The sequence below is a fragment of the Myxine glutinosa genome, chromosome 12, assembly GCF_964187855.1.
Source record: "Myxine glutinosa chromosome 12, kmMyxGlut1.1, whole genome shotgun sequence".
In the NCBI taxonomy this organism is placed as follows: domain Eukaryota; kingdom Metazoa; phylum Chordata; class Myxini; order Myxiniformes; family Myxinidae; genus Myxine; species Myxine glutinosa.
Window position 1 is genome coordinate 65,639,007 of NC_136272.1, and position 24,962 is coordinate 65,663,968.

A 24,962-nucleotide genomic window follows, 5' to 3' on the forward strand; every position below is an offset into this window, starting at 1 on the left:
TGGGGGAGGATAAGAGATGGTGGTGAACAGCTGTTTTAAAGACCTGGAGGGAGGAGTGGGATTGAAGGGAGTGAGGGAGTTTGTTCCAGAGGCGGGAGAAAAGAGGAATGAAGGAGTGAAGGTGAGCAGAGAGTCTTGATTTTGGCAGTTTAACCATAAGAGGGTTGCAGGCAGATCTTGTGCGACCTGTAGGAATATTTGGGGGACAGAGCACAGAGAGAGCTGGGGGGGGGGGCAAGGCCGGAGAGGAGTGGGTAGAAGACGGAAAGACCACCAACCTGCCTGCGGTGAGTGAGTGAAAGGCCCTTGGAGTTAGCTTCATCACAGGAGATTCCAATGATTGTGAAAGCTTTGGTTTCAACAGCGTGAAGACGAGCTGGTGTGAGGCAGGAGCACCAGCCCAGAGGGGGGAACAGTATTCCATTGAGCTGCGGATGAAAGCCTTGTATGTGGTGAGGAGCTCAGGTGTGCCAAGGAAGGACTTCGCACGACGGAGGATGCCCAGTCGGCGACTGGCTTTGGAGGCCAGCTTGGAAATGTGGTTTTTCCAAGAAAGATCATGGCAGATAGTGAGACCCAAAAGCTTGAGTGACAGAACTTCTTGCAGAGGATTGCTGAGAAAGTGGATGGGAGGGTTGTCCAGTCGGTCTTTTCGGAGAGACTTCGTAAGAGTGTGAGATTTGTCAGGATTGAAAGACATGTTCCACTTGTTTGCCCAGTCTGTGATTTTGTCCAGGTCTGCAGAGAGTGAGGAGGCTGCAGACTGCCGATCTGAGGGATGAGGAATGGAGCGACAGAGTGGAATCATCAGCAAAGAAATAGAGAGGATTTTCAAGAGAGTCAGAGAGATCATTGATGAAGACCAGAAAAAGCACAGGGCCCAGAACACTGCCTTGGGGAACTCCAGCCTGAACAGGAAGAGGAGATGAGAGAAACCCATTCAGGGCCACACGTTGACTACGACTAGAGAGGAAGTCCGCCAGCCATGCGTGGAGATTTCCATGGATACCAAAGGAGGAGAGTTTGGTGAGCAGAGCGGGTGCCAGACCGTATCGAAGGCACGTGATATGTCAAGGGAGACAGCTCTAATTTCCTGTTTGGCATTGAGGACCTCCATCCATTGTTGAGACAGCAGAAGCAGCATGTCCAGAGTAGAGTGACCTGGTCTGAAACCAAATTGATGATCAGAGATCAAGCCATTGGAGAAGAGGAAAGATTTCATATCTGAAGCAATGATGGATTCCACGACTTTGCTGATAATTGGGAGAAGGCTGATTGGTCTGTAGTTGCTGGGATCTGTTTTTGCACCTTTTTTGTGTAAAGCAGTTGTTGTTGTTTGTGTACTTTTGTGTACATTTTTCTATTGTTTTGAGAAGTATTTTACCATATATAATGTTGTGTGCTCCTTCTGTGTCCCTGTAAAGGTTTCCATGCTGTCGTAAAATAACTAGTAATAAGTAAGCATCCACATCCATCCTTAACCGTGTTGTAGAACGTCGGCCGAGGCCCTCACTTTTATTTTGTTCCACCCTCACTTTTTCACCTTTACTACCTCCACCACCAAAAGTGAACACATCTTATGTTTTCACCGCTGTCTGTATGTTTCTCTGTGAACAGGATATCTCAAAAAGTTGTGGACGGATTTGGACGAAATTTGGTGGAGAGGTTGGGGATGTGACAAGGACGAAATGATAAGATTTTGGTGAAGATCCGAATGCGGACCTGGATCTGAAAATTTCAAAGTGATTCTACACCATTGAGTGATACACCATACATCATTGAGTGATACACCATACACCATTGAGTTATACACCATACACCATTGAGTTATACACCATACACCATTGAGTGATACACCATGCACCATTGAGTGATACACCATACACCATTGAGTGATACACCATACACCATTGAGTGATACACCATACATAATTGAGTGATACACCATACATAATTGAGTGATACACCATACACCATTGAGTTATACACCATACACCATTGAGTTATACACCATACACCATTGAGTTATACACCATACACCATTGAGTGATACACCATGCACCATTGAGTGATACACCATACACCATACACCATACACCATTGAGTGATACACCATACACCATTGAGTGATACACCATGCACCATTGAGTGATACACCATACACCATTGAGTGATACACCATACACCATTGAGTGATACACCATACATAATTGAGTGATACACCATACATAATTGAGTGATACACCATACACCATTGAGTTATACACCATACACCATTGAGTTATACACCATACACCATTGAGTTATACACCATACACCATTGAGTGATACACCATGCACCATTGAGTGATACACCATACACCATACACCATACACCATTGAGTGATACACCATACACCATTGAGTGATACACCATACACCATACACCATTGAGTTATACACCATACACCATACACCATACACCATACACCATTGAGTGATACACCATACACCATTGAGTGATACACCATACACCATTGAGTGATACACCATACACCATACATAATTGAGTGATACACCATACACCATTGAGTGATACACCATACACCATTGAGTGATACACCATACACCATTGAGTGATACACCATACACCATACACCATACACCATTGAGTGATACACCATACACCATTGAGTGATACACCATACACCATTGAGTGATACACCATTGCGTGATTGGGCTAAAAACGATATATAACTCGATATCTCAAAAAGTTATGGACGGATTATGACAAAACTCGGAGGATGATTTGGGTAAATGACCAGAACAAGCCGATTCGATTTTGGTTGAGGTCAGAATCCAGATCCGGCCTATCAGTGGGAAACAAGGCATAAACTGTTCATCCTGGCGGAGGTATGCGCTCTGCTGAGTGTCTTTCTAGTTTACTTTTAAATTTGTTTTCTCTGCAACCGCTTGACAGATTGGCACAAAACTTCCAACAAAAGAGTGCCTACTATGGAGCAGTCTTTACGTATTCGGAGGAATTTTCAAACCTGACCCCGCTTCTTCTTCTTCAATCCCCTAACGGTGGTCTTTAAAAACGGGTATCTTTAAGGTTGAACGGCCACAAACTTTTGTTGGAAGCAAATCCATTATTAGCTTTCCAACCAAGTAAATTGATTATTATCTTTTCATGGTAATATTTTCATTATTATAGATGACAGCAGGAACCGCTACATACTTTAAAAGCTCGAGTTCCCGGTTCTTCTTCGCGTGACGTATTCTTCTTCGCGTGACGTAGGGATGGACATTCACCTTTTCGTAATAGAAGATGAAAAAGGACTCGACAGGCGTTGTTTATGGATTAGGGAGTCTGTTCGAGGCCGTTGTACCTATTACATTATTAATCTATTGTCAAGCGATGTGTTCATTGTCATTGGACAAGTGATGTGTCCTTTTGCAAAGCAATGCATTGTGGGAAGCTTAACAACGTGACTGCATGTTGTGTTACCTGAAACACATTGTGACGATGAGGCCTTTTATTCGTTTCTCATGGATTGCCTCGGAATTCCACTCCATCTCTGGAGCTGTTTATTAAACCAAACTATCTTTTTGTGTTTGAACTCTTTCATGCCAATCCCGATTTGCATTTCATAATTCCCACATTTCAAGGCCATGGATTTGAGTTTAAATCGCAAACAGCGAATGCATTATCTCGAGCAAACAACTAATACATCAGAACTCCATGGTAATACATTGATTACAGAGGCTCCTGACAAGTCGTCTACCTATAAGGGTTTCTTTTGTGCAGGTATTAAAATTAACCCAATCACCTATGCCTTTGTGGAATGAAATGCCCTCTGGAAACGTAAATGAAACACTTTCCTCCATGAAGCCCACTCCGGGCGATACAGCCCCTCCGTACTCCTGTTCTAAAGATTTCATCCGAGATGAAGATTAGATGTATTTGGTGGCAGCGGATCAAAAGGAGCGCTCATGGGAGCTCTGCGCCACTCGCTCGAGGGTGGCAGCACACCAGGTATGGGCTTTGGACACTGCGGTAATACTATGTGCTTGTCTGGGTCTGAAACGTCTTCTATGGGAGGGTCCGGGTTCAGGGTGGTGTAGACCTGGACAATGTGGTAATACTATGTGGTCGCATGGGGCTGACACATCTTCTGTGGGAGGGTTTGGGTTCAGGGTGGTGTAGACCTGGACACTGTGGTAATACTATGTGCTTGTCTGGGTCTGACACGTCTTCTGTGGGAGGGTTCGGGGTCAGGGTGGTGTAGACCTGGACACTGCGGTAATACTATGTGCTGTCTGGGTCTGACATGTCTTCTGTCAGAGAGTTCGGGTTCAGGGTGGTGTAGACCTGGACACTGCGGTAATACTATGTGCTTGTCTGGGTGTGACACGTCTTCTGAATCAGGGTTTGGGTTCACGGTGGTGTAGACTTGGACAATGTGGTAATACTATGTGGTCGCGTGGGGCTGACACATCTTCTGTGGGAGGGTTTGGGTTCAGGGTGGTGTAGACCTGGACACTGCGGTAATACTATGTGCTTGTCTGGGTCTGACATGTCTTCTGTGGGATGGTCCAGGTCAGGGTGGTGTAGACCTGGACACTGTGGTAATACTATGTGCTTGTCTGGGTCTGACATGTCTTCTGTCAGAGAGTTCGGGTTCAGGGTGGTGTAGACCTGGACACTGCGGTAATACTATTTGCTTGTCTGGGTCTGACACATCTTCTGTGGGAGAGTTCGGGTTCAGCGTGGTGTCGACCTGGGCACTGCGGTAATACTATGTGCTTGTCTGGGTCTGACATGTCTTCTGTCAGAGAGTTCGGGTTCAGGGTGGTGTAGACCTGGACACTGCGGTAATACTATTTGCTTGTCTGGGTCTGACACATCTTCTGTGGGAGAGTTCGGCTTCAGGGTGGTGTAGACCTGGACACTGCGGTAATACTATGTGCTTGTCTGGGTCTGACATGTCTTCTGTCAGAGAGTTCGGGTTCAGGGTGGTGTAGACCTGGACACTGCGGTAATACTATGTGCTTGTCTGGGTGTGACACGTCTTCTGAAGGAGGGTTTGGGTTCACGGTGGTGTAGACTTGGACAATGTGGTAATACTATGTGGTCGCGTGGGGCTGACACATCTTCTGTGGGAGGGTTTGGGTTCAGGGTGGTGTAGACCTGGACACTGCGGTAATACTATGTGCTTGTCTGGGTCTGACATGTCTTCTGTGGGATGGTCCAGGTCAGGGTGGTGTAGACCTGGACACTGTGGTAATACTATGTGCTTGTCTGGGTCTGACATGTCTTCTGTCAGAGAGTTCGGGTTCAGGGTGGTGTAGACCTGGACACTGCGGTAATACTATTTGCTTGTCTGGGTCTGACACATCTTCTGTGGGAGAGTTCGGGTTCAGGGTGGTGTAGACCTGGACACTGTGGTAATACTATGTGCTTGTCTGAGTCTGACGTCTTCTGTGGGAGGGTGTGGGTTCAGGGTGGTGTAGACCTGGACACTGCGGTAATACGATGTGCTTGTCTGGGTCTGACATGTCTTCTGTCAGAGAGTTCGGGTTCAGGGTGGTGTAGACCTGGACACTGTGGTAATACTATGTGCTTGTCTGGGTCTGACATGTCTTCTGTCAGAGAGTTCGGGTTCAGGGTGGTGTAGACCTGGACACTGTGGTAATACTATGTGCTTGTCTGAGTCTGACGTCTTCTGTGGGAGGGTGTGGGTTCAGGGTGGTGTAGACCTGGACACTGCGGTAATACGATGTCCTTGTCTGGGTCTGACACATCTCCCACAGGAGGGTTTGGGTTTGGGGTGGTGTAGACCAGCTGTACGGGAATGCACAGGCATGTGGGGTCTCTGCCCTCATTCTGGCTCTACTGGTCGTGTCTGTGCACTAAGGTAAGTCCCATATGTTCGCGAAGGTGTCTAATTAATTGTGCATGATTTGTTTCACCTCCTTGGTTGTTAATTTTCCTTTTTTTATCCAGGAAATCTTAAAGTGCTGCCACTGTAGCAGTTGTTGATGTGGTGTGTTGTACTAATGACCCAATGGTTAAAAGCAAAGAGCATGGGATGTTAATGATTTATGTTGCCATTTAATGTTGATGAAAAGCTGATATATGGTTGGAACATAATCCATGTTGGTCTTGGGAAAGCTTGGACTTCACTTTATGCCAAAGATTTGGATCATTAGGAGCACATCTTTCCTTTTGCCCATCATACACACAGGAAGGGTTCACAGAATGATTAAGACACGAATAAAAGCCATGACAAGGAAAGCGAACCTGGTACCGGGAGTGCACAGGTAGGTCATAGTAAAGATCTCTCATGATTGTGAATTCGGTTTGGTTGAGGCCATCCCAAGGTTACCAGGCCTATCTAGCCAACTTGACATCAATCATGGCCTCACTGATGACGTGTGGGTTTATACATATCCGACAATCGTGCTTCATTAAATTTACTTCCTGGGACCCTTCGTGCTATGTGGCGTCAAACAGCATTGTAAACACATCTTACCTTGTTGATGAAGCTTGAAGGTCACCTGTCCGGTATTTCATGGAGATGTCTGCCATCGCTCAAGAATCGTTGTTGTGTTTTTTTCTTTTTTTTCCTTCTACCTCACTGTGATTGTATTTCTCAGTTATTAAAGGATGGAATTGTGTGGTAGATTAGTATTTAGCATTTAGATCACTGATGAGGACAACTAGCTTGGGTTTGAATCCCGACATAGCGATAAACTGTCATCCTGGTGTTTCATGGGCAAATGATTCATCAATGTGTGTCATCCCTCGATCATTGGTTAGTTGATGTCAAAGGTCCCATGGTGTCCTTCGTGAAGAGTAGGTGAGCTGTCGCCAGCTCCATGAACAAATTTATAAATTCCTGCCCTCACAAGCTGAGGGCATTGCATCAGCGGTCCAGCCACGCTCTCCACCAATGATGCATCAGCGGTCCAGCCACGCTCTCCACCAATGATGCATCAGCGGTCCAGCCACGCTCTCCACCAATGATGCATCAGCGGTCCAGCCACGCTCTCCACCAATGATGCATCAGCGGTCCAGCCACGCTCTCCACCAATGATGCATCAGCGGCCCAGCCACGCTCTCCACCAATGATGCATCAGCGGTCCAGCCACGCTCTCCACCAATGATGCATCAGCGGTCCAGCCACGCTCTCCACCAATGATGCATCAGCGGTCCAGCCACGCTCTCCACCAATGATGCATCAGCGGTCCAGCCACGCTCTCCACCAATGATGCATCAGCGGTCCAGCCACGCTCTCCACCAATGATGCATCAGCGGTCCAGCCACGCTCTCCACCAATGATGCATCAGCGGCCCAGCCACGCTCTCCACCAATGATGCTACCCCGCAGTCTTGTGCTGCATACCAACGACGACCCTTTGGGTGGTGGTTTGTGGTCCCGTACTCTGGAGACATTTATGGTGGTGGCACGTTGAGGCCTTGTCTTTATGATGTTTAAAACAAAGTCCCAGGATCAGTGATACCATGTAATCTGGAACTTACCCTTGCTCCTGGCTACTCCTTTTGGAGTGATGAGTATTGTGGAATCTTTTACATCTACAAATGGGAAAAGCACCATGTGGATGTGGAGCATGGTGCACATTGCACAGTATTCATTGTAAAATTAGCAATGGGTCACAAACTGTTTTAAAGACCCACATGAGGAGGTTGATGGAGACAATCTTGTGCACAGTTATATATGGTTATACGCATCATGCGATCACGTTCAACAAAGTTGTGTGGGCCTTGTGTAGGACACAGTGAGTAAAGAGGTAACGATGGAATGAACGGCAGGAAATACCGGCTCTATTACCGCGCACATGTAGGGGGAAGCGGGGGTAAAATGGAGAGGGGGTGGGGGAGAGAAAGGCGTGGGGGGGGGGGGGGGGGGGGAGCTCAACCCGTGGTGGTGAAGGTTTTTATAATATGCATCCTGTATAACCTGCAACAAACAGCAACCTCATCCTGCAACTAACAGTAACTTCATCCTGCAACTAACAGCAACTTCGTCCTGCAACTAACAGCAACTTCATCCTGCAACTAACAGTAACTTCATCCTGCAACTAACAGTAACTTCATCCTGCAACTAACAGCAACTTCATCCTGCAACTAACAGCAACTTCATCCTGCAACTAACAGCAACTTCATCCTGCAACTAACAGCAACTTCATCCTGCAACTAACAGCAACTTCATCCTGCAACTAACAGCAACCTCATCCTGCAACTAACAGTAACTTCATCCTGCAACTAACAGCAACTTCATCCTGCAACTAACAGCAACTTCATCCTGCAACTAACAGCAACTTCATCCTGCAACTAACAGCAACTTCATCCTGCAACTAACAGCAACTTCATCCTGCAACTAACAGCAACTTCATCCTGCAACTAACAGCAACTTCATCCTGCAACTAACAGCAACTTCATCCTGCAACTAACAGCAACTTCGTCCTGCAACTAACAGCAACTTCATCCTGCAACTAACAGCAACTTCGTCCTGCAACTAACAGCAACTTCATCCTGCAACTAACAGCAACTTCGTCCTGCAACGAAAAGCAACTTCATCCTGCAACTAACAGCAACTTCATCCTGCAACTAACAGCAACTTCATCCTGCAACTAACAGCAACTTCATCCTGCAACGAAAAGCAACTTCATCCTGCAACTAACAGCAACTTCGTCCTGCAACTAACAGCAACTTAATCCTGCAACTAACAGTAACTTAATCCTGCAACTAACAGCAACTTCATCCTGCAACTAACAGTAACTTAATCCTGCAACTAACAGCAACTTAATCCTGCAACTAACAGCAACTTCGTCCTGCAACTAACAGCAACTTCATCCTGCAACTAACAGCAACTTCATCCTGCAACGAAAAGCAACTTCATCCTGCAACTAAGAGCAACTTCATCCTGCAACTAACAGCAACTTCATCCTGCAACGAAAAGCAACTTCATCCTGCAACTACCAGCAACTTCATCCTGCAACTAAGAGCAACTTCATCCTGCAACTAACAGCAACTTAATCCTGCAACTAAGAGCAACTTCATCCTGGTTTATTTAGCACACGTGTAACTTTAGCACACGTGTTCCTTCGTCCGATCATCCCATTTCTCACCTTCAGCGGCCACACACGTGCAGCACCAGGGACGTTCTCATTCGCTTTGGCGATGAAAGGAAATCGCCTTTTCTTTCTCCACGAGCGCCGGGGTCAACGGGGCTAAATGCTGTTGATTTCTCCTCAACGAATTTCAGGTTTGGGGGTTGGGGGTGGTGACCCGGAGGGGACAACATGGCGAGGGAGTGAAAGAGGAAACCACTGTAATAATATGAACATTACAATCATCGTGAACCCTTTTAAATGAACATGGACATTGGTTCTCGAAATGAAACGTCACGTTTTTCAGAAGCGATTGTTTTTCTACCACCAAGAGTCGTAAAATGGATTTGTAAAAAGGAAAAGGAACACATGTTCCTTACCACCTGAAGGTATAACCCCTTTATTCGTGCATACCGGCCTGCTTGGAGACCCCTATTGGGCCCACATTAGAGGCCTTCCAAGCCTGGTATTGGCTTAACGTTAAGATGGCTGCCTTAAGATCTTGGGGTCTTGAGTTTGAGCCCTTGTCAGCCGTTAAATTACACCAGGTGTATTGTCATCCTTCCAAGGTCGACAAAATGGGTACCAGCTTACTAGAAACAGGGGGCACTGCATCAGCAGCACAGCCGTGCTCCGAGCAATGATGCATCCACAGGCCGCATACGAAATAGTAAAAAAGAGACCTTCCCTTGGATTTTGGGTAAAACACAAACACCGTCACAAACCGAGTGTGTGGCCTCCACTCTTTTGCGGCCTCCTCTCTTTTGCGGCCTCCACTCTTTTGCGGCCTCCTCTCTTTTGCGGCCTCCACTCTTTTGCGGCCTCCTCTCTTTTGCGGCCTCCACTCTTTTGCGGCCTCCACTCTTTTGCGGCCTCCACTCTATGCTGCTATTGGACGCTCTCATTTCTGTGCTTAATCTTTTGTTGAAAAGCTATTTGTGATTTTGTTTGTATTCCTAATGCATAAGGCATGTCGGAGCCATGGCGTAACCGCATTACCTCCTTCACTCACTCAGTCTGGAAGGAAAATTATATACAGATGCTTTAAAATGAAAGATACATGGGAATTATGTTTGATGAAATCTATTTTTGGGACGTTTAAAAAAATTATTTTCACTATCTAAGTAGTTCATCGAACACCTTACTCCACACATTGTCCAGGTAATTAAATTCAATTGAAATTAAATAATGATTTTAAAAGTCATATAAAAAAATTCCGGAAGTTTACGACCATTGATCGTTCTAGGTGGTCTTATACACCACCTTATTTAACATAACCAACTAACGTACTACTAAATTGGAGGTTTTTTTGAAGCGGTAATAAGGTGATTTGTGTTTTACAGTGTCCAGGTATACATTTCAATGTCAATAAAATAAAGATGTTAAAGGTTGTATTATAAAGGATATATAGAAACATAAACAATTATAAATTTATAAAAAATAAATAAATTAATTATTTTCTTATTTATATATTTATTATATTACTTTATGACATAATTATTTATTATTTCTTTATAATATAGAATTATAAAGGATATATGTTAAAGGATATATAGAAAATTTAATTCCGGAAGTTTACCGCCATTGACGCAGTGTCTTTTACAATGCCGTATTTAACACATTCAGGCAGGTTTCGGCTTAACGTTGCTTTAAGATCTTAGGGTCTTGAGTTTGAGCCCTCGTCGTGCTGTTAAATAACACCAGGTGGGGTGATTCAGCCGGTGATCCTTCCAATGTCAGCAAAGTGAGTACCAGCTTCCTGGAAACAGGGGGCATTGCTTCAGCGGCACAGCCACGTGCCCAGAAATGATGCAAGCAGCAGCCACAGACTACATACAAAATAATAATAATAATAATAATAATAGCGTAAGGACTCGACTTTGTTATCCCTTTTACGCCGCACCCAGTGACCCGATGCCCACGGCACTAATGGATTTACGATCTACGAACCGCGCTCTTTGTTTATCACGTACAGCCATACTCTAAAAATCTGAATTAGCCGACGTTGGGGCCCAAAAGCATCCGATTAACTGCCGATACGACGCCATCTTACGACGCCATCGTATTGGCGTCTGCTGGGCGAAGGCGAAGCAAGCCGTCCGCTGATTGGACAATCCAGAGCATGCATTTGTGCCGGTGTCGGCGATCGTTGTTCATGTCCGCACTCTTCATTCTCATCTTTCTTCCTAACTCTTACTCGGACAAGCAAATCCCCTATGCCATCCATAATGGTACACTCTATCCATACACCACATCCTCCCTTCCGTGGATGTTCCACGGGTTTCGGCTAGTAATAATAATAATAATAGTTTAATACGTTACGTTAGTTCTACGTGCTTGTTGTTTGTGTATTTTATGACATCCTTAAGAACCGCAAGTTTCCTGTTTGGAATGATTATTAATATATTTTTTAAACTGCCAGGCAGGCAGAGTAAAGGAACTATAATGCTCTTTTCCGATTAATGTTCCCATTTGTGTTCAAAATATATAATTCAATTGAAATAAGTTGTTCCTCGATCATAAACCAGCATTTGTAGACACACACGGACGGACGGACGGACAGAAATGAACCTATTGTATTGCTTCGCCCCCGCTCGTCCCGCTTTTCGCTTCTCGTGCGTTTGGGTAATAATTAATAACAAAAAATTGACTTTTATTCCATCGAGTGGTAAATATCACAAATTGTTATTTAAGTTGATGTAATTATGAGTCTCAGGGAATCGACATTACATCGAGGCTGTGGATTAATTTTTATTTTAAATACAGGTAGCGAGGATCATGGGAAAGTATTTAGCGTATTTTACGGCAAATAAGTCCATGTGGAGCACAAGTCGAATTGGCTATAATTTCACCATTTTTCTTTCCTTCATTCATAAATAAGTCGATTTGGAGTACAACATGAAGCTGGAACAACTGCAGTAGTTAACTATAACTGCACTCGGTAGAGCGCATATCTCCGCCAGGCTGAATAGTTTAGGTTTTGTATCTCAATGTTAGGCCGGATCTGGATTCGGACCTGAACCAAAATCGAATCGGATTGTTCTTGTCGCCTAACCAACTCATACACCTATTTTAGTTCAAACTCTTTCATAACGATTTTAAATATCATGTTATATATCTCTTTTGGCCCGATCTCCCAATGGTGAAGAATCAGTTAAAATTAAAGAATTCTCATATCCGAATCCATATGCAGATCTTCAACAAAATCGAATCCAATCGTTCTTGTCATACACACAATCTGTCCTCCAAGTTTCGTCCAAATCCGTCCACAACTTTTTGAGATATCCTGCTAGGTATTGTTTTTGGCCCGATCTCCCAATGGTGAAGAATCACTTAAAAAATTATAGTAGCCGGATCCGAATCCGGATCTTCACCAAAATAGACTCATTTCGTCCTTGTCACATACGCTACATCTCTGCCAAATTTCGTCCGAATCCGTCCACAACTTTTTGAGATATCTTGTTGTTGTTTTGGGGGTTTTTTTGGTATACAAGATCGAGGCTCGTGTAAGAGCTAATAACATCAATCACAAAAAAACAAAAAAAAACGGACACACAAAACATACAAAAAAGGGAGCGGGAGACAAGATGGGGAGAGAGAGGGAAGCACACAAGTACAACAGCAGCGAACAGGGACATTGGGAGATCTGTGGGAGGGAGAGGGCTTGGGGGGAGGAGGCATGGGAAGGGGGCGGGGGGGGGGGTGGGAGAGGTATAAAACATGGACAGAGCTAGGACTTCCAGGAAAGAAGTTGGAATTTCAAAAAAGTGGATCTGGGGTGAATTAACGGCCCGGGGGTAGAAAAGATCAAGGTTTTGGATGGGGGAACAAACAAACAAACACAGACAAAAGTTTTCTTTTACTTTTTTTTAAAGTTAAACTTTTAAAACTTTAAAAGTTTTTTAAAATTTAGTTTTAAAAAGACCAGTTAAAAAAAAAAAACACCGGTAGTTTGGTTCACAGACAAACAAACAAATAGCTAGACAGACAGGGGTGAAAACAACTTCCATTCACCTTTGGTGGCGCAGGTAACAACACTACCAGTCATAACAATGGAGGTGTTCATTCCTCGCTGACACTCACAACACATCGCTGCCTTCCTGGGTCGGGAATATGAATCAGCTGTTTTGTGTATTTTATTTGAATTATTTTGTGGGACAACCTCTCGGCACATTACATTTTGTCAAGTTCACCTTCATAAACATCATCACCTGACACTCATTACAAGCATTCAATGTTTGTCCACCTAGCGTTCAGCCTTCTTGGTTTCATTGGTCGTCCGCAACATATTCTTGTCTTTACGCCAGTCCCGAAAACATTTTCCCACGGACAACTCCACAATAACGTGGGAATAATTGTGCCCTTTAAAGAAGAAGAAGAAGAAGACAGGTTTTAAAGTTCAATCTTGAGGTTGGCCAGATGTTGTTTTCTGGCTCTCCTGAGAGTGGACACACATTTGTTGTGGGATTTGTGGAATTAGCTGACAATGTCCTTGGTCTGTTTTGCCTTCCAGGAAGAGAAGGAAAGTTGTTTCAGACCAACTGCCACTCCACAGGGTTCAGTGTATCATGGGGGGAGGGGGAGGGGGGAGTGGGGGGGGGGGAAGGGGGAGAAGGGTTCGGATAATTGACGACAAGATGGGATGAATCTATACATGAGAGAGCAGGTTTCTGTGGAAGAATTCCCGGGATATCATAGGAGATCAGTCCAGAAGAGAGATGGCTGCTCGCAGTCCCCTGTCAGTCTGACTAAATGAAATCCCAGACTTGCCGGCGTTGAGGCAGCTCTCCGAGGATAGCCAGAGAGACGTTGACTTTCACAAGCACATGATCAGATGAACCAATTGGAGCAGAGGAAGAGCAGAACATATTTTCAGGAAGTTAATCATCACTGAGTCCAGAAGAGAGAATTTGCCCTTTGGAAAAATCCGGGTTGGAAAGTTTACAGAGTCAGTCCCATGGAGTCACAGAAGGGAGAAGATTTTGAGGAGGTGTGGTGTGGGGGAAGCTTTGAGGGGGTGTGGTGTGGGGGAAGCTTTGAGGGGGTGTGGTGTGGGGGAAGCTTTGAGGGGGTGTGGTGTGGGGGAAGCTTTGAGGGGGTGTGGTGTGGGGGAAGCTTTGAGGGGGTGTGGTTTGGGGGAAGCTTTAATGGGGTGTGGTTTGGGGGAAGCTTTGAGGGGGTGTGGTGTGGGGGAAGCTTTGAAGGTGTGTGGTGTGGGGGAAGCTTTGAGGGGGTGTGGTGTGGGGGAAGCTTTGAGGGGGTGTGGTGTGGGGGAAGCTTTGAAGGTGTGTGGTGTGGGGGAAGCTTTGAGGGGGTGTGGTGTGGGGGAAGCTTTGAGGGGGTGTGGTGTGGGGGAGGCTTTGAGGGGGTGTTGTGTGGGGAGATGCTGAAAGAGGGGACATGAACTGGAGGGATGCTAAAGAGGGGTACACATATAAGTGCTGGTGTTGGAAGGATTCAGGCGTGTAGGCCATGCGGGATAGGGTATCGGTACAGAGGGTTTGACACCGTTAAATGACGTGAAGAGGAATAGATTGTTGAGAGCAGAAAACCTCCGCAAACAAAACTTCATATCAGCTTTGTGACGCTCTACTTATTAGATACTCGAAATTGACCCCTCCCGCTCCCCCACCCTCCTCCCTGACCATTCCCATTGCCCCTATACTTCCCACATGTTCCTTCTTTCCCCTCTATAATCTCTCCATTCTCTAATCCTTCTTTCACTTCTCTACACACACTTCTCATACCTTCTGACCTTCCTTTCTGCACTGCTTAATGTCTGCCAGGACTGGGATTTATGTGAACTCGTGACACCCCACGTGACCACCGCAAACTACCCCTCTTGGCTGTTTGGCCATTGTAATATTAAGTTGTAATATTCTGTTGTTCAACATCTCTCTCCTATAATGTTTCCTTCTCTTTCTTTTCTCAAATTTTCTGCCAGCCCACCCTGCAGCGTACATAACAAATAGATAGCATGTTTCCTGTCCACACCTTCATCATCAAATGTCAGGTCACTATATCTGATGCCCTATTGTACATCTCAACCCCGTCACGTGTCTCTGCTGATGTTGTCACCTTTATAGATCAGGTGTCCTTACTCTTACTCACAAGGTCGTTTATCTGCCTTTCCCCACCCTTCACCAACTTCCCTACATTTCTGCTCCCTCCCCATTTGCACACGAGCACTTAGTGTCTCTCAGCTCGGAAGCCGTTTATTGCTGCGAAAGGAACTCTTCCTGGCCTGCAGGCTTAGTCCCTAATGAAGGATTAATTCGTTCTTCCTCTGCAAACAAGCCCCGAGCCTCGAGCCCTGTGTGTTTAGAGCAGCTGCTCTGTCTCTCGGCTCGCAATGTCTGCGACGTGTGCACTGAGTGTCCCTTTGGGGCAAAAATGTCAGCACACATGCTTGGGTCCAGGGCTGAGTGGCACCTGTTTGTTCGTAATTCGGAAGGGCAAGGGAGGAGTGTTTGGATGTTTATTTATTTAATATTACCGGTACGAATTAATTTTCCTAAAACGAATTATGTCCAGATTTTTTTTCACATTTTGTTCTCGTAACAAAACGTTTATGATTTATGAATAACGAGTATAAAAGCCCATCAGAAATGACGGGTCGGAACAGTTTATTCGACGGTGCAGCCTCGTGAGCGTGCCAAAGTCTGAAGCCTGGGCCTAGTGTCAGGTGTGCTTATATCTTCTTTATTTATTAGACATCATATACGATGTAACTGAATACTCGGTTTACGCTGCGCGTGTTGCACATCACACGCAGTGAATTTCTCCTCCCTGTTCGTTGTATTTATTGTTATAAAAAAAAAACACGTCTGTACACCGCCCTTGAGGCTCGGGTTTCAAGCCACCGTCTACAATTCCAATAGAAGAGACATAATCACTCTTTTATGGAAAATATTTTTCGAGTTTGTTTTATCCTCAAAAAAATAGACCGCAGTGAACACACATTGGTGTTAAAAGATTGGTCTTTAAAACCTGAAGGGGGACAGACATCCGTACAAACTGACTGTGTTTCATATGGTAGATGTTCCTCGTAATCTGAACAAATACATTGATTATGTTGCACATTAAAAATGAGGCAAGCATCAATTAAGATGAAACCATGAAAGAAATGTTTTGTGATGAGCTGCTAGACCACGGCTAGAATATCCAACAGAGGGACACAGTCGGATAAATGTACGATGGTGAGAACGGGGTCTTGTGTATCCTTGCGGAGAACAGATCGCAAGGATTATTTGTGAACAGAGTAAAAAGAAAAACTTTGAGTACATTTTGGACCTTCCATGACATTTTCCCTTTGGCTCAAGTGGAGTGTATGGGTGTGCCAACGCGTTTTTAATAAGATATTGACATAGTCCAGGGTAAGGTGGAATCAGGGCGGTCTTGCGCATAAACAACCAGGAATCAGGGCAGTTTTCATACACTGTGTACGCTGTGCACCAAAATGGACCAAAACATAAACGTTATACAAGAATCTGTTGTGCTTTAAACAGTAAAGAAAAACATAACCAAAGTCCTTGCTTGTGTAGCGGAATAGGCCTCACATTTAGGATAGGTCGGAGAAACCAACGGGGAAATTTCAGTGGTGGGGAGAGGGTGGCAAATGGCAAATTTATATAAAATCTATCAAGTCTGGCAAGGGCCACTTGATTATTGGCAACCTTACACCAGGTAAATTGATGGGCGCCTGGATTTTGTATCCGCCAGATATCTTGAAAACCAAAATCTCTTATTATTTTAGATAACAGTCTGGCTGTTTCGGGGTGAAGTTCTGCGCCATTCCGATCGCACTCAGGTTGCAGGGTGCAATTAAAATCACCCCCCATTTTAATGCACTTCTGCAGGTCTAACTGCATCATGCGGAGTCGTAACCTGTCATAGAAGGTTCGTCGGTCTGTGCCCTTTGAAGGGGCGTAGACATTTAATAAAGTGAAATTAATGTCTCCATCAACAAATTCCAGTGAAGCTAAGTGACCTGGGATTATTTCCTCAAATGAGAGTTGGAGCGGGCAAAACTAGGGATTAATTAGAAAGGCAACTCCTGCTGTACGAGAGGTTGAATCGCTAAAGTAGCCGGCCTTTTTCATCATTCGATTCCAGATAGCGTGAGACGATGGAGTAGAGTTGGTTTCTTGTAAGAAAGCCACATCTAGTTTCCGCTGCCTTACAAGGTTGGCCACTTGGAGCATCCTAGACTGGCTCACACCACCATTTATATTGAGGCTACCAAAAATAGTCATGGAGATGTAAAAGAGGTAAGGAAACGGAAATATGCGCATCATCCTTTTAGTTCGTTTTTTGCCTTAACAATGTGTTTCTTAAGCCTACTGCATTGGGGTTCCGTGAAATTGTGGTCACTGGGTCGGCGAATAATACACCTTGCCGTTTCAATAAACCCACGTAGATCAGAAAAATGATCTTTTATTTCAATATATCTTTTTCTAAAAGTCTGGTTCAGAAACTTGAGTATTTGCGATGGTAAGACGTTGGAATCACTGTATGTGGGGAATTCCTCAATGTCATATGATTCCTCCTCAGACATGTCAGAAACACTATCTGGGACCCCTGGCTCTTGAGACACCAGAATATTCTGTGGTGTGCAGGTGTCATCCTGCCCTGTTTCTGTAGGAACAGGTTGAGGGAGATGTTCCACCAGAACCCCGGGTAATGTGGGGGGAGGGGCGATTCTGCAACATGTTGCACCATTTGAGGTTCTTCCTCGGGACAATCACTGTGCTCAGGTGCATTTTCTAAATTGGCCGGCACAACGACCGTTTCGTTTGAAAGGTCGCCATCAGGTGCGCTGGAACGCTGTGGGGTCGAATTTTGCTCTTTTTGCCCCCCCAGTCGAATCTCGACCCGACTTGTCATAATCCACACAAGGATTTAACGTAGTTTGCACTCTAACCTCACCTGGAGGTAGCACGTGCATCTCCTCCACATTAGGCTGAGGGTCCATATCGGCAGCAGGCAGAGGATCTGCATTCACATTTAGCAATACTTCATATCTTCACAATCTTTCGCAAGATTGGAGGTCACGTCTCTTCAAAGCTGTCCATGCGCGCACGCTTTCGAAGTTAAGGAACTTTTCACAATTGTGTTTTTGTCGAAACTGTATCTTTCTTTCGGTGTGTGTAACTATTGGTGTGTCTTTAATAGTATTCTTGGTGTTGGTTTTTCATACCTGTGTACAGAATCGTCGGTTAGTTCGTGTCGCGTATACTGAGGCCTAGTGTAGTACTAGTAGGCTACCGTGTCTGACCTTGGCTTGAGGCTTTGTTTCTGTCTCAGCGGTTCTTCGATTGCGCTCGCAATTACTTTCGGTCTCTATTTTTCACGTTTCACGTTCGGTCTCTGTCTCTGTTTTCATCTCAACTCAAAAAAAAAAAAAAACCCAAAAATATTCCCTTCTCTGTTCTTATCCGTTGTTCGTTCTTATTTGTTCGTTCTTCTTCGACCACATTGTTCGTGATCACGTGTTCACGTCGTTAAAAAATGTTTCAACTGTCCCCTGAAGAACTGTATTTTGTCATATACTACAACACCTTTTTCTTCTTCGTCTATAAAAGGATGCTTTCGACTTGCTCACCAAATCTATTCATTCTAAAAAAAAATTCCAACTCTTACAGTTACAGTGCCTCTTTCATACATTCCCTAAACTCTCCAGAACTCCACCCATCCTTCAGCGTCCTCAAATGTATTTTTGACTCGAAGGTCTCAAGAAACTCATTTTGCAACAAATGTTCTTTTCCCATTAATCGTACATTTTTCAAAATCCAATCTCACCCCTCCCCTCCAAATCTTCCCCAACACCCCTTCCCTCCAAAACTTCCCCATCACCCCTTCCCTCAAAAACTGCCCCATCACCCCTCCCCTTCAAAACTTCCCCATCACCCATCCCCTCCAAATCCACCCCCTTGCCCCTCCCCTCCAAATCTTCCCCATCACCCATCTCTTTCAAATATTCCCCCTTGCCCCTCCCCTCCAAATATTCCCCATCACCCATCCCTTTCAAATCTCCCCCCTTGCCCCTCCCCTCCAAATCTTCCCCATCACCCCTTCACTCCAAAACTTCCCCATCACCCCTTCCCTCCAAAACTTCCCCATCACCCCTCCTCTCCAAAACTTCCCCATCACCCCTCCCCTCTAAATATACCCCCTTGCCCCTCCCCTCCAAATCATCCCCATCACCCATCTCTTTCAAATCTTCCCCCTTGCCCCTCCCCTCCAAATCTTCCCCATCACCCATCCCTTTCAGATCTCCCCCCTTGCCCCTTCCCTCCTAAACTCCTCCCACACCCCTCCCCTCCGAGACTCTCCCTCACTCCTCCCCTCCTAGACTCCCCTCTCACCCCTCCTCCTCAAAGCGTCCTCCCCGCTTCTTCCCCCTTCCAACTTTCACCTTCATCTCCCTCAACCTTCTGCCTCACTCTGCCCCCTCCTCAAATAACACCTCACTGCGCCTCACCCAATCACCATCAAACCTTTTGTCCGCCCCATTCTTCCCTTTCTCCAAGCTATTCTGAAATCTCTGACACACCTTCAACAGCTCTCCCTACCTCTTCCTCCTCTTCCACATCTTACCCTACCGCTCCCCCCCCCCCCCGCCCTGTTCTGTATCCGATGCTCCCCCTTCCTCTTCTTTAACAGTACGGACCTCAAACATCCGGGGCCTTCGCTCAAACTTGACTGATCTCTCCATACAGGTTGCTTCTGATAAACCAGACGTGATCTGCTTAACAGAAACTTTCCTCCTTCATGATGTCTCTGATTCCTTGGTATCTCTCCCAGGTTACTCCCTCCTCCGGTATGATAGACCTGAGCCTCGTCCTGGAGGGGGGGGGGGGGGGTTGCTATCTTTATTTAAAAACTCTCTTCCTCACTCGCCCTGCACTGCCCTCTCTCCACCTCACCCCCAGGAATACCTTTGGCTACGGCTTCCCCTTCTCTCCCACCTTTTGTTCATATGTGTGTTGGACCGTCCACCAAACAGTGATGACTCCATCTACATCTCGCTGTCTGATAATATGGACCAACTTCTATCTACCCATCCCAACTCTCTCTTCCTCATATGTGGTGATATCAATTGTCACCATGCCAGTTGGTGGGGTGTGGGTACCTCTCTCACCAGCCATGGCTCTTCAGCAAAGGACTTCTGTGACTCACTGGGACTGACACAATCTGTCAATTTCCCGACCTGGATCTCAGTCAACGGAGCATCTTCTCTTCTGGACTTTGTCATGACTAACTTCCCTGAAAATGTCTGCTGCTCTTCTTCTGCTCCAATCGGCTCATCTGATCATGTGCTTGTTAAAGTGGACATCTCTCTGACCATTCTCAGAGAGCCTCCTCAGCGTCGACGAGTCTGGCATTTCACTCAGGCCAACTGGCACGGTCTTCAAGCAGCCATCAATCATCTGGACTGGTCTCCCATCTCTACCGCCTCTGACATCAACTCATCCTGGGAATTCTTCCAAAGTAAATTGGTCTCTCTCATGCACAGATTTATCCCATCTCGTCTTCAGTTGTCATACCCTTCCTCCCGTCCATGGTACACGGAATCTTGTGGTGAGGCTATTGCCCAGAAACAACTTGCTTTCGTCTCCAGGAAAGCAAAGCCAACGGAACGAAATCTCATTTCCTTTCACAAAGCCCGAAACAAGTGTGTGTCCACCCTCAGGAGAGCCAGGAAACAATATCTCTCTGTTCTCAGGACAGAATTCTCTTATCTGTCTCCCTCTTCCAAATCCTGGTGGCGTCTGGTCAAATCTGTTTCTGGTGTTTGTTCCCACTCCACCCCCCCCCCCCCCCCTCACCTCAAATGGCCACATGGCTGACTCCGCACGTGAAAAAGCTGAATGCCTCAACTCTGTGTTTGCCTCTAAATATTGTGTCCAAAACACATCCCTCTCTGTAGCCACCGTACCCAGTCGTACCCAGCTGCTCCTGGATTCTGTGTCCTTTCCTCCTGACAAGGTGGAAAAGTTTCTGTCAACCCTCGACTCTGATTCTGCAACTGGACCTGACGGCATCAGCCCACAGGTCCTAAAATCCTGTTCTTCCGCTCTTTCACTCCCTCTCTCTGTTCTCTTCACCCTCTCTTTTGCTCAAGGTCATCTGCCATCTGCTTGGAAATCTGCCAACATCACCGCTTTGCACAAAAAAGGTGCAAAAACAGATCCCAGCAACTACAGACCAATCAGCCTTCTCCCAATTATCAGCAAAGTCATGGAATCCATCATTGCTTCAGATATGAAATCTTTCCTCTTCTCCAATGGCTTGATCTCTGATCATCAATTTGGTTTCAGACCTGGTCACTCTATTCTGGACATGCTGCTTCTGCTTTCCCAACGATGGATGGAGGTCCTCAATGCAAAACAGGAAATTAGAGCTGTCTCCCTTGACATATCACGTGCCTTCGATACGGTCTGGCACCCCGCTCTGCTCACCAAACTCTCCTCTTTGGTATCCATGGAAATCTCCACGCATGGCTGGCGGACTTCCTCTCTAGTCGTAGTGAACGTGTGGCCCTGAATGGGTTTCTCTCATCTCCTCTTCCTGTTCAGGCTGGAGTTCCCCAAGGCAGTGTTCTGGGCCCTGTGCTTTTTCTGGTCTTCATCAATGATCTCTCTGACTCTCTTGAAAATCCTCTCTATCTCTTTGCTGATGACTCTACTCTCTGTCGCTCCATTCTTCATCCCTCAGATCGGCAGTCTGCAGCCTCCTCACTCTCTGCAGACCTGGACAAAATCAGACTGGGCAAACAAGTGGAACATGTCTTTCAATCCTGACAAATCTCACACTCTTACGATGTCTCTCCGAAAAGACCGACTGGACAACCCTCCCATCCACTTTCTGAATAATCCTCTCCAAGAAGTTCTGTCACTCAAGCTTCTGGGTCTCACTATCTGCCATGATCTTTCCTGGGAAAACCATATTTCAAATCTGGCCTCCAAAGCCAGTCGCCGACTGGGCATCCTCCGTCGTGCGAAGTCCTTCCTTGGCACACCTGAGCTCCTCACCACGTACAAGGCTTTCATCTGGAGCTCAATGGAATACTGCTCTTCCCTCTGGGCTGGTGCTCCTGCCTCACACCTAGCTCGTCTTCACGCTGTTGAAACCAAAGCATTCTGAATCATTGGAATCTCCTGCGATGAAGCTAACTCCAAGGGCCTCTCACTCACTCACCACAGGCAGGTTGGTGGTCTTTCCGTCTTCTACCGTCTCCTCTCTGGCCTTGCCCCCCCCCCCAGCTCTCTCTGGGCTCTGTCCCGCAAATATTCCTACAGGTCGCACAAGATCTGCCTGCAACCCTCTTATGGTTAAACTGCCTAAAATCAAGACTCTCTGCTCACCTTCACTCCTTCATTCCTCTTTTCTCCCGCCTCTGGAACAAACTCCCTCACTCCCTTCAATCCCACTCCACCCTCCAGGTCTTTAAAACAGCTGTTCACCACCATCTCTTATCTTCCCCCATCCAAAACCTTGATCTTTTCTACCCCCGCTAATTTCACCCCAATTACACTTTTTTGAAATACCAACTTCTGTCCTGGAAGTCCTTGGTGTCCTTGTGTTTTATACTTCTCCCACCCCCCCCCCCCTTCCCACGCCTCCTCCCCCCAAGCCTTCTCCCTCCCACACATCTCCCTGCTCTCAAATGTTGTGTGCTCTCAAGTGTTTGTGTGCTTCCCCTTCTCTCCCCATCTTGTCTTCCGCTCCCTCTTTTTGTGTATTTTGCTTGTCTGGTTGATTTGTTTGTGAAGTAAATGTCAGCTCTTTCACGAGGCTCGATTCAGTATACAAAAAATAAAATAAAAAATAAAATAAAATATCGATTACTCATCGATGTTTTATCAGGTGGTACTGAGTCCAATGCATCGGAGTCTTAACGGTGAGGTGAGGGGAACGAGTGGGGGGAGGGGATGACGGTCGGAGGAAGGGACGAAGGGAAGACCGAGCGGGGGGAACGGGCGTGGAACTTGGAGGTGGGGGGAGGAAAAATGGGAAGGGAGGAAGAGGGTTGTGGAACCGGGTTTGATGAAAATGGAGTGGTGGGGGGAGACAGAGACAGAGATAGAGACAGACAGAGACAGAGACACTTATTTTTTGTATCTTTTTATTATAAAAATAGAAAAGAAAACCCCAAAATAGGGGTCACATTCTCATTTCAAGGAGGAAAACAGAAAACAAAAAGTTGATACAGTGAAATTATGTGCTAAACATTTCACAAAACAATAAACGTTTCTCCAGGATTTTACAAAAAAACTTCTTTCATGCATCATTGGCCTCAAACTGTGGCAGTCGTACTGTTATTGAGAAAAAAAAGCAAAGGCCAACTTTACACGGCTCGTCACAAGATTTTTCAACAAGAACAAGGCATTTTCCTCATTAGCTCTGAGATCATCAATTTTTCTTGATTTATATACTGCCATTTTTGCCTGAGCAAGCAGGAAATTAGCTAACACATCATTCAAATTTTTGTGTGAGATGTCCAAGCCATAGATGAAAACACAAGTGTTGAAAAGCAAACCAATCCTAACAAAACAATTCTGAAGAAAAATAAATAAAGGAGCCAACCGTTGACATTCAAAATGGATATGGAAGAGATTTTCAGACCTTTTACAAAAAGGACATTCATCTGCCAGGAGATTTGAAAAAGTGGTGCAGCAAGTAGTTAGAAGGGAGGATCCAGTATGCACGTCTCCATTGGGGGTCACCATGTCGTGGCGGTACAGGAGGATGATAGAAACCTTTGCAATTAAGAAAATACGGGGGGGGGGGGGGGGGGTGACAAGGTAAGAGGTCCCTCCATCGAACCCTCCGCTGTGTCATTTGCCCTTGTAAAAGAAATCTTACGCAATCAAAATAGAGGTCACTTTGTTTCGGAAACCCATTGAAGCCTATGCTAAAAGGGGTACAAGGAGGAGAGTTAGCAAGAGAAAATTTGCAAATGAGTTCAAGAAAGGTAGAGGGAGAAGCACCTTGTTCATTGTCTGCTTGGCCTCGCTCCCAGTTAGGTGCAAGCTGTGCATAGGTACTACCTAACATGCATGCCACAACTCTGGAGGATCGCACGCCAACCAGGCTTGCCAGTGCGTCAGCTCCAATCCAACTGCCATTTGGGCTTAAAAGATCGGTGACCGATTTTAGGTTCTTCGCGACAAAGCATTGGACGAGACACCTATCAGCAGCCATATCATGGAAATTGGAATTATAAAATAAAGGCTCTATCAGGAACATTTGTCTTGTGTACGAATGCGTGGCTCTTGTTGTCCTTAGGGCTCGCCATGCGTTTAGTACACTCTGATAGAAACTAGAGAGGGGAGACATATCAAGATTGGAGAGATCCATCAAGAATAGAGTGTGGTCATAGCCGAGTCTCCCCGCCTGCTGCAAAAGGCAACGAGCAACGTTAACCCATGGTGGAGCGGGGTGCGTGTACAGCATGCGTAGAACTACCGAAAGTCGAAAGGCCATTAACTGGCTCTTTATGTGAACCAGGCCTTGGCCTCCATCGGTCAGTGGCAAACTGAGGACCTCGGGTCGCAACCAGTGCTTTCCATCCCAGAAGAAAGACACAAAGCACTTCTGCAGCTGTTGAAGCAACACTACCGGAGGGTGCAGCACAAAGAACCTGTGCCATAGGGTAGAGGCCACCAAACTGTTGATCACCAAGACCCTTCCACGATAAGACAGTTGTGTGATCAGACCTTTCCATTTTTGCAGTTTTCCTTCAACAAATCCGACAGACCAGCCCAATTCTTTGCTACTGTGGCGTCATTACCCAAGAACACTCCAAGGTATTTCACGCCATCAATGGCTCAAGCA

General features: G+C 45.9%; 1 protein-coding gene across 7 annotated transcripts in view; it reads left to right on the forward strand.

The window, feature by feature from the left end:
* LOC137437491 (tensin-3-like) overlaps positions 1-24,962 on the forward strand; it is a 376,468-nt gene that overhangs the window by 116,929 nt on the left and 234,577 nt on the right. The window contains exon 1 of one of the 7 annotated variants that reach the window (XM_078766911.1): positions 5,753-5,900. The exons of the other annotated variants lie outside the window; for them this stretch is intronic. Within the exon in view, the coding sequence (XP_078623037.1) occupies positions 5,838-5,900 (63 nt within the window). The 5' untranslated portion in view covers positions 5,753-5,837. Of the gene's footprint in view, positions 1-5,752; positions 5,901-24,962 lie in introns of those variants that run through there. 7 annotated transcript variants of the gene reach the window in all.